The sequence below is a fragment of the Haplochromis burtoni genome, unplaced genomic scaffold (assembly GCF_018398535.1).
Source record: "Haplochromis burtoni strain Fernald_Lab_line unplaced genomic scaffold, NCSU_Asbu1 Contig_112, whole genome shotgun sequence".
Classification (NCBI taxonomy): Eukaryota; Metazoa; Chordata; class Actinopteri; order Cichliformes; family Cichlidae; genus Haplochromis; species Haplochromis burtoni.
This window is the reverse complement of record NW_024582473.1, coordinates 241,330-252,492: the sequence shown is the minus strand read 5'-3', so window position 1 is coordinate 252,492 and position 11,163 is coordinate 241,330. Positions and strand designations below refer to the sequence as shown.

General features: G+C 39.6%; 1 protein-coding gene across 5 annotated transcripts in view; it reads right to left on the bottom strand.

Annotated features, from left to right (window-relative positions):
- The window catches only part of kiaa1549la (KIAA1549-like a), a 117,557-nt gene that overhangs the window by 76,673 nt on the left and 29,721 nt on the right, over window positions 1-11,163 (bottom strand). For 4 of the 5 annotated variants that reach the window (XM_005928355.3, XM_005928354.3, XM_005928357.3 and 1 more), the window contains exon 2: window positions 548-1,267. In XM_005928355.3, the coding sequence (XP_005928417.1) occupies window positions 548-1,267 (720 nt within the window). The remainder of the gene's footprint in view (window positions 1-547; window positions 1,268-11,163) is intronic. The other variant, XM_005928356.3, reaches the window with a different exon arrangement.

The window sequence follows — 11,163 nt, the reverse complement described above, 5'->3', positions numbered from 1 at the left end:
AACCAGTGTTTGGAGCAAAAACAGGCCCAGATTTCTTGTTAACAGCAGTGGATCTTAGATGAAAGCTAAGCTAGCAGGCTAATTAGCTATAACTAATTAGCCGCTTAATGCTAATTCAAAAATCTTAGAACCGATTAGTTTAATGAAAAAAAAAACCTAAATGTATTTTAGCTTGTATGCAAATCAATGCTTACTGAAAAATTTTTTTTTTTTTATATTTAAACTAAAGTTATTTTTTAACTGTATGCATTATATTTGTAGGAGAAATGACGAAAGCGAAGATGAAGACAGCTTCATCTCAGTTATGTTTCCTCAAAATTGCATTGCTCCCTGTTGTACTCGAAGTCTAACCACTACTTACCAAGATAATTAGTGAAAAATACTCATGCTGATGAACACACAATTTAATCAACTCCTTACACTGTTTCTCTTGTTTTTCCTTTTTAGGAAAAAACTATTTTTTAGTCAGCAGTGTCTAGTTATGGTTGCTAACACGTAATCATCGTAAAAATGTGAAACATATTCAAATGGCAGAAATATTACATACCAATGGTGGGGCTACTGTTGCTGTTGGAGTAGTTAGTGTTGACAACAAGCACAGATATATTCTGTGATCCTGCTGTGTGACTGTCTTGTAGTGTACTAGCTGGAGAGGAGGAGGATGTGGAGGAAGAAGGCAAAGAGGATGCTTTTGTCGTAGAGGAGGAGGTGGCTTTGGCCGATGATGAAGAGGAGCTTTTGGTCCAAGCAGCTTTAGACAGCAGCCCTAAAGGTTTTCCAACCACTGGAGCCTGCAGCTCTGCTGTCTCTGCCAGCATGGTTAGGACAGATGAGAAAGCTGCCTGCTCTCTTCTTTCCTCTCCATCTGTCTGTAGCCTCCGCTGCCCCAGCCAGGGAGCTGTGTCCCCAGGCATGCTCGGCAGGTCTTCCCCTTCTGTGTCTACCGGCCTCCATTCTGCTCCGACTTCAGCCCAAGCACCAGTTCCTGTCATAATCCCAGTCTCGGTAAAGACTTTGCCACCTGCTTCAGCACGCACTCCTGCTTCTGTTTCTGTCCAAACTGATGTTCTGGCTTCAGCAAACACTTTTGCCTTAGGCCAAGCTTCAGACCCAGCATCAGGACCAGTGTGAGGCCCATCCATTGTATCCTTGTTGTTAGCCCCAGCTTTGTCTCCAATCCCAGGGGTGGCCGAGAGGTTGGAAGTCACTGCGGGGTCCAGAAGCAAGTCAGCCTGCCTCATTGACTCATGATGACCTCCCTCAGCTGCTGGAAACAGAGTGATGGATAAGGAAATGGGGAAAGAAAAAGAAAGAATAGAGTTTAATTATGAGTTCTGGACAACAGCACAATAGTGAGCAGTCTTTGACTCATCAGTCCCACAAGCTAGACAATTACTTTTATGGTAACACATTCCCGTCCATGCACAAACACACACTTGTGAGCACACACAGCTGGAATCCTCAGATCATTAGTCCTCATAATGCCATCACAACTTTCCAGATGCCAGGAGATTTTAACTGCTTTGCTCATCACTTGGGAAAAAAATAAAAGTTCCTCCCTCACTCTCTGCAAAACACACACACACACACACACCTTCTCTTTTTTTACCCCTCTGTCTCTCACACATTTATCCAAAGGGATTAAAACTGCAACTGTGGAAAATAGTAATAATGTCTAAAGTAGGTCACTTATGTTTTTAGAGGATAAAGCATAGGGAATTAATTTAGATGTTCCAGAGTGCATTAGGACACACACACGCACACACACACGCAAATCCTAATCAGCTGTGATTTCACAGATACTAATCTGATCTGTTAGGTTAGCTGTGCTACGCGTGGCGTTATTATTCCTAGAACATACACAAGCGCTCAGCTCACAAGTCAAATGATGAGAATGATCTGTTTTCCAGGCAAAGTTTGGTGTGGCTTATTTTTAAGTAATCACAGTTTTATGGCGTCATTTTTCATTTGGTAAACATCAGATGATACGTGGAAATGGAGCAACAAAGATAACATTCAGTCAAAGCATTTAGCTCCGGCCTTTATCTCCATTCTGTAAACTGTCTTCATCTTCTCAACAAAGCCTGAAGGTTTGGCAGAGAAAGGTGATCATCCTGCCTAATACATTCAGGCTCAAAGGCACCTTGCCTTAGTGGAAATGAACAAGGAAGAAATACAAGACTGACCGTCTGATTGGCTTGCTGGACGTCTCAGTGGGTGATACGGTTTACTGCATTTGCTCATTTGTTGTGAAGTCAAAAGGTTTGGTTTTGGCCTCAATCCAGGTAGATGCTGCATGTTTTTGGAGTTTTTTTTTTTCTTTTCTTTTTTTGGTTTCCAGCCAAAAGATTATAAGAGAAGTAAATCTGGATAGATTTTTTTTCAGCACACACTCATTTTAGCCTGTGTGTTAAGTGTGCATGTGTGACGCACACTTCCCACGCTCCCCATGTCTCTAAGGAGGATTGGTTAATTAAAAGACAGTGATTCTGAGCAAGAGAAGCTTTATAGAACTAGCTCTGAGCTTAGCTGCTGTATATCCTCTGGACACCTGCTAGAAAGCCTTTCAACCACCGCACTATTAACTACCACCAATCTGTTCCTCATTAAAGGATGTCATACTATAAATATCATTTAAAGTGGAAGTTAAGCTACTGCAATTTATATTGCAGCTGCTTTATGTTATAGCAAGCTAAGCTCCAATAGCGATCTTTGCTTTTAATTAAGTTTAGTTTCTAATGTCCTTTCTTGTTTCAGTTTAGTTTTGTTTTTTTTTTATATTTCATTTTAGCTTAGTCTTTTGTGGTAGCTTTATTGTTTTCAGTAAATGGGAGAATTTGAAAAATTCGTACAGGTATTACAATAAAAAAGGAAATTATTAAAAGCAGTGGTGTCTCAGTCTTGTAGACCTCCAAAGTCTGAATGAACATGTCCATCAAAAACTCATCAGGCAAGTTTTGATACAATTTCGATACAAACTAACAATTCAATTCAGTTTTATTTATTCAGTGCCAAATCACAACAACAGTCGTCTCAAGGGGCTTTATATTATACAGTAGATCCTACAATAATAGATACAGAGAAAAATCCAACAATCATATGACCCCCTATGAGCAAGCACTTTGGCGATAGTGGGAAGGAAAAACTCCCTTTTAACAGGAAGAAACCTCCAACAGAACCAGGCTCAGGGAGGGGCGGGGCCATCTGCTGCGACCGGTTGGGCTGAGAGAAGGAAGACAGGATAAAAGACACGCTGATACTTAAACAACGGATATTTCTGCTCTGATCTTTATTCTATTTTAATCTGTTTTATAGGTTTACAAAATCGTTTGAGTTCCTTTAAATTTTTTTATTTTATTTAACTAAAATGTTTTTGTTTGTTTTTTTGTTTTGTTTTTTACATCTAGCTTTAGCTATTAGTTTCGTTTTAGTTAACTATAATAACCTTGAGAGGAATGTGATTAGTAAATCTACCCTAAAAGTTGACATTTGGCACATAGTTCTTGATAATGTTTAAAAGTAAAAGTGGTACAGAGCATATTAATTTACTGTAATTTGTACAAACACAAGTACACAATACTTATTGAGGAGTGTTTTCGTTCCATAGTCAACTTTTTGTTTCTTTAAGTATCTAACAGGAATCTGTTTATTTGAATGGATGAATGAATGGTCATGGAATGAATGAATGATGGACGGTGTCGAGGATGGAAGGCCTTTACCATATGCATAACTGTTAGCAGTGATTTGAGTGTTTTCTCCGCCAACAGTTGGCCACCTGCTCAGGCTGAGAGCAACATATGCGACTCTACCATCAGACCTCTGACAAAACACTAGGATAGAAGAACCTCTACTGAGAACAAATATGGACAGGATGGATGGATAGATGGTAGGTGGATGGCGGAACAGAAAATATGGATTAAAGATGGATAAATGTAGATCTGTCCAGACATGACATGCTTTCTCTATTTGGAAAAGACACACTGAACATGTCCATGTGAGAACATTCGGCTTTTAGCAGATTATGAGAATCATCACATGAAAACGATGCACAAAGCAGGCCGTTTAGGTCGTACTATGTATTGACGATAGCGAGTTTCCAGCTGGCATTGTTTCTGCTGATGTCCCACTGCATCTCTGCAGATGCCAACACAAACCTGTAAAACCTTGCCAGGTCACTGCAAGCTTTCTGACCACTCCGGCTTGCTATTTTCAGGTGCCTGTGATAATATCCGGGTATAATCTCTTTGGTCAGGGCTTTGCCTTCCTCACTCCTGTATTCCATGCTCAAAGCTTCCGGCCAACAAAAGTTGATCCATGCTGCCGCTCTGACTGAGCAGGACAGGTGGTTAGGAAGTGTGAGAACAGAACTGAGCCAATTGGTTGTCAACATGGAGAGAAAAACTGAGGAGGGGGAGTGTGGCAGCTCAGTCTGCCAACCAGCCAACTGGTGGCTGGTTTTCATTCAGGTAATTATCACACATGCTGGATAAAAAAAATCTAAATGTCTTGATCTCCACCTCAGAGCTGCAGGCAAGATTTGTCTATGTGACTAGACTACATAGTACATCACCACCCTGCAGTACAGAAGAGTGTCACATTATGCGCACTAATGAAGACACTGCAGTTTCAACTCATTAGGCCAAATAAAATAGCATTGTTAGTAACAGGCAGAGCGTTTTTCACATACACAATGCAATCAGTGGATGCGCTCACAATGCCGGGACTTTCAGCAAAAGATGTCATCATGTCACATTCAGCCTGGTGTTCTATAAAGACATTAAATTCATTTATCAACAACGATTGCACAAAAGCTGCTCAGGATGGTTACAAGTCTTATCTCAAAGCGAGGCACACTGAGCACTGCTGTGAGGGACAATTTTCCATTTCACTTTCACAAATTAAAATATTTACTTGAAACTTTGTTGTAATTATCAAAGTTTCCAAGGAATGAATTACTGGTGATCTCGTGTATATTTTAGTTGGTCTACCTGAGCTAATACTAATGTATTTAATGTAATTAAAAACTAGCTTGCAAATTGCATCTTTATCTCTTAAATTAGCAGTGGTGAAAGGCTAAATGTTAACATGTTACCATTTTTATTGCAAAATTTTAAGAATTGGTTGGCATGACCTTTACCCTTGCGGCTATAGCTTTTTTTTTTTGTTTAGTCTATTTTATTTTAATCTGGTATTCCCAGCATGTACAGTTGTGCATTTACATATCTAGCTAACACAGAGCAAAAACAGCATTTAAATGACCTGAATTTTTACTTTAAGTGTTTAGTGAACTCTATCATATAAATTTATTTAATGAAAACCATCCGTCTTTACCTTACTTACTGTTGTTCCAGACTGGGTAGTTACTGTAGGGTACATTATTTTAGCTCGTTCGCTGGAAATCAAGCTTGGACTGAATAATATGGTCTATTTATTTTGTTAACAGCTTATCCACTTATCCCAGCTGTCAAAGGGTAAGAGGCAGGGTACACACTGGACAGTTTGCCAGAGAATTACAGGTATATGCTGAATACGCAAAACAAATTTGCAACTGCCCTCAGAGCATGTGTATGTACAACTGATTCAGCTGAATTTAATCCAGATCATTGGCAGGGGTATTTTTACATTCATTTGTTGTCTAAAGTTTCAAAGCTCACCAGTTGGTGGTGATTTTTCAGTTAAGGTAATTTCTAAAATGTAAGACAAATAGAGGTCACACTCACAACCAACATGCTAAGGGGCCAAATTCACTAATATGCGTGCAAAAGTGTTTGTCATTTGCAAACAAAACGAGTGTGCATGTTGTTCTTTTAAAGTTTTGTTTAGGATAATGAAACAGATTTATTCTGGACTGCCTTCTGTGGTCCTTCATTCTGCTGGAGGTTTCTTCCTGCTAAAAGGAAATTCTTCCTTCTCACCGTCACAATGTGCTTGTTCATAGGGGGTTATTTGATTGTTGAACACTCTAGGATCCTGAGTGCCTTGAGGCAACTTTTTTTTCCTCGTTTGGCACTATATGAATTACTATTTGTACAATGCATGTGTGTTTACATTTTGATCATTTGCACATACACAAACCGTTGGGAGTTGCACATTTCTGTGCAGAGTAAGAACAACTTCATGGGACAAAATTGAATTTTTTTGTGGACTGGTGTTTAAAGCATTTGCATGGTTTAAGCACCTATCTACATATTTGTCTCTACACAGTGCTGTGAATGAGGTCCAAGGTCTCTGTGTAAAGCGAGACTGTGAGGATCATGGAAATTTTTTTTCTCAATGCTATTGTTTTTCCTTTTAAAAAATAAAGTGTTTGACTTGCTACCAGGACTCCCACTCTAACCACAAAGCACTCATGTACTCGATGTGGTACGAGACTCAGTGGGCGTAATGGTAGTCTCAAGCCAATAAATTCTATCCAACACAGTGAGGCCGTCCAACAGGATGGACATGTAACCATTTCCTGGGACTATTCAGGACATCCATCTGTCTGTGTGGAGGCAAGAACAGAAAGCAGTTTGGATAGATTGTTGGGAAAAAAATAGATATTTAGAAAAAATTAAATCAGTCAGTGATAATAAAAAGAGGCGTACTAATCAAATCGTACTCAAAAGGTGGCTTTTATGTTAATATTTGAGTTGCTGTCTTTAGTTTAATTCTTTAGTGATGTCTGCCAGCATATTAGTATGACCAGGACTGTTGCTTTGACAGGATCTGACAGCACTGAAGCAACCCAGACACTCCATCTGTTTGTGTGAGAAACAGCCCAAAATGTCCACCAGGATGCAAAAAACGCTCATGTGATATAATGCAATTATTTAGGTTCTTGAGCGTTTAAAACAACCTGTCTCTCATAATGTGTATGTGCAAAACAAAAGTAATGCAGCAGCAGTTCTGAGAAGTTTATTATTCTCTGAAGGGGAGAAAGCAGCATTTGGAAAGTGTGCCGTGTTCTCAGTAATACTGCTAAGAGCTGCCAAAGTGTAAGAAAACTGCCTGACAACAACAGCTACCCATTGTGTGAGCTGAGTGCAGCACAATATCACACCGACTAAAGAGTGTGATAACAGGGAAGTAGGCCTACTTTTTTCAGGATTTATAGTTAAATTAATGTAAATATGTACTGTTTGTGGTTTTTTCCTCATTTACACCTTTAAGCCAAACCAAATTGTGGAAACTTCCAGAATACAGCTGATCATTAAACATTTGATTTGATGTGGTGATCATATGCAAGGAACCATTTAAGGCATCTAAGTTCACAGACAATTTTCTGCACATCTGCAACCTACTTTGCAACCCAGCATCACGTCAGCTCCAGTTAGCATCAGAGCTGTTGCCACTGCCTCACTGCTCTTTCCAACTCTGGTTGTCTATTTCTGGCTGAACTGAAACAGCAGTTACATGCACACACAGTACAGTGATGGATTTAATGCACACAATAAAAATTGTGGCTAATGGTGAAGCTTTTTGGTTTCTGAAAGCTGCATCACTAAACAATTAGAAGAGGACACATATCTACACACAGACACAATGCAGCTAATCAGTGAGTATTAATGCAACGGCTGCTATTTCAGCTGTTGTCAATATCTGAATGGGTTACATTTATTCAGGTCTATTTTCATGGGGGAATGGACTTGCTACACATATATAGTTGCACTGTAGTAGTGGCATCCATGTCCATGTGATCAATTCTAAAAATCAGGAGATTTGTGCACACAGGACAAATAAGAGGAAACTGTGCCTGTAGCTTAGACATTTTTCCCTTTTATATTTTTTTCATAAATATTCTAAATTCATACATTATTAGTGCTGCCTACTACCATTGCCCAAACAGTAGTATGGGCTATAACATAAATATCTCTATGTTTTTATGAAAAGCTGTAAGCAGTAAATATGCTGAAACCCTCTACATATAATACAATTCTTGTTTTCCTCAACTTATCACTTGCTTTCTGCTTGCGACTTGTGTAACGCCATGAGCTAGCTGCTTTGGACTTGCCAAGGCTGCAAGCCTGCCATTGGAGAATATGAGATTAAGTTTAAATATATGTTTGATCACTGCTGAAATATCCTACACTAATAAACTTCACACAAAGTAAAAAATAGCACTATCGAAACTATCGGAAAACACAAGCACCGGCTCATTTAATCCCGCAGCACTCCAGACATATGTTATAGTCCTTGTGCCAGCATTCATTAATCTTTTCCCAGTAAGATTGCACTTCATTTCCAAATACGGGCCAAGAGCTGTCAATCAGCAACACGAGGAATAAAATCTCAGAGATGCTCAAAGCCTGAACAATAATTCCACTTGTTTTTGTATTGCTTTTTATTTTTTGTAGCATTACTCATGATTACGATTATTTTATGTCCTCGGCACCCTCTCCACCAGTAAACTCTAAATGAAAATGCAAACCTTACATAGCGTATATTACATATGGATTGGAACTACACACTTACCCTAATTCCTACACACCCCTACACCCCCCTGTGTTCAGCTCCATGCAGTCTCACTTACAGCTAGTTTAAATTAGGAGATCCAGCCTATTTCAGTTTCATTCAGATGTTTGTTTGGTCTCACTTCATTTTTTCTTTCTTGCTCTTTGCTGTTAGCTGTTATACGAATAAAAATAACATGAGTTCTGAAGTGGCATGCAAAAAGACTACGTGCAAACATAATTGTGTTTATAAATGCAATATATCTGTAAATATGTGGCCCAAGTTTGGTTAGTTAGCCAGCAGCAGAGCAGAATCAGGGTATGAAAGCTTTATAGCCCACTTCCACTTAAGGCTAGCTGCTCTGGAACATCACTTAATGTTGTGGACCCTCCATGTGAACATCAAACGGACTGAAAATGAGTAGGGACAGGGTTTAGGGGCCAGACTGGAACTGGCCAATATTCCACTTCAAAAGCCAAGAAAGTGTGATCACTTGGATTGTAACTACAGACACTGACAGTCGGAGAGGTGCTTGGTTATTGGGTCATATTAATATGTGAAAAAGTAGAAAAACAACAACATAAAGTGTGGAGCCAAAGTGGAATTCAGTACATGCAAATAGACGGGGCTCCAGTATTTGTTGTTGGGGGTTTTTTGTTCCAAATAATCATCTCATTATTATTAGGCCTATTTCCATAATTGTTTTTATATATATTTATATATTTGCTATTTAAAAAGTATAGTTTTTCCACCAATTCCTCGAGTTTCAGGTAAATCAACAGGTTGATTGCAATCAATGGGACAGCAAGGCCTGAGATAGATTTCCTTCATTGTGGGTTTATATATATATATATATATATATATATAACCAACCGGACATAGTGGTGGTAGACAAACAGAAGAAGACGGCCGTAGTGATCGATGTAGCGGTTCCGAATGACAGCAATATCAGGAAGAAGGAACACGAGAAGCTGGAGAAATACCAAGGGCTCAGAGAAGAGCTCGAGAGGATGTGGAGGGTGAAGGTAACGGTGGTCCCCGTGGTAATCGGAGCACTAGGTGCGGTGACTCCCAAGCTAGGCGAGTGGCTCCAGCAGATCCCGGGAATAACATCGGAGATCTCTGTCCAGAAGAGCGCAGTCCTGGGAACAGCTAAGATACTGCGCAGGACCCTCAAGCTCCCAGGCCTCTGGTAGAGGACCCGAGCTTGAAGGATAAACCGCCCGCAGGGGCGTGCTGGGTGTTTTATATTTGTATTGGGGTGCAAGATCACATGTCACGGTTTGGTTGGTTGATACTTTGGTGTTGTTGTTGTTGTTTGTTTGTGTGTGTGTGTGTGTGTGTCTTATGATGAAAGAGCACAGAAAGTCACAAAATGTCAAGCTGAAATGTCATTTCCTCACAGCTGTTAAAGTCAAACATTTTGGGTGTTTGGGTCAGTTCAGACCAGTCAATACAAAAGAATTACCCTGTCAAGTTTCTCTGTGTCAGATGGTTTGAACTGAGAGGTAAAATGAAAGAAAAACGAAGGAATAACTTTTGTCACCTCTGCTTTCAGAACGATTTTTGAATCGTCCGTGTTCAGTTTCTGTATGAGAACACATTCAGCCTAACATGGCTTTGATAACCTGATATCCTCTAAATCAAAGACAAAGAGAAAACATGGAAGAAAATTTTTTATGTTAATCTGCAGAGATTCCATCTTATACATTCACGCATTAAAAGAAACTTACTAGACTTCCTTTTGCTACAAGACGTCAACCTTGCACTTCAAAACAGTGCAACAAAGTGATACCAAAGTCAGTCGTTAGATGAAAAGAAGCAAAGCAGGAGCCCAAACCTATTTGAGGTAACAGTAAATCAACAGCCTCATTCAGCTTGACAACAAGCTTGGGCTTCCTCTGCTGCTGGGTCTCCACAGCAACCACAGGGATGCTGTCACCGGGGTAACCATTAGAATGGATAAAGAAAGACACAGAGCGTTCTGGTTATTTGTGACGTCTGAGACGTCTGTTGTGTATCCCCTTGAACGGCGGCCTTTAACAATAAGAATGAGCGATAAGGAAGTATGATGTTATCACAACAAACACAATAACATATTTAACGCAACAACTTCACAAGTGAACAGAGCACAAAATTAACTCTTGTTTCGTAAACACAGAAAATTACACTGATAAGGAATAAATGCACCGCAAATATCTGCTGATAAATGAAGGCAAAAGCGAGCATGTTTGTGCTGTTCAGCATTCTTTTTTTTTGCTTGACAGACAGCCTCTAGCTTCTAGTCTGAGTTACACTATGTGATCAGTCACCCACAATGTTTTACAGAAATGAAATCGAGTCCCACCTGTGTGTCACAGTGGTGCCCTGCAGTTTCACGGCTTGGCCTATATTAAAATACCTAACCCACCATATAGGAAGCCATTACAAACTTGATATTATTAGACATTACTGATGTGAAATATGCAGTAGCATTGGTATGTCTCTGCCAAGTGATATTTAAAGCCAGAGCTGGATAGAAGATTTTGTACTTTTGCACATCAAATATGATTTGAAAGACATCTGTAATGTGACTAAAAGAAAAAAGGGGGTGTTTAAAGGAGATTAATGTGTAAATTGTGGTAGGATGCTGACAAATTTAAAATGTGTAATTGTGTGTGTGTGTGTGTGTGTGTGTGTGTGTGTGTGTGTGTGTGTGTGTGTGTGTGTGTGTGTGTGTGTGTGTGTGTG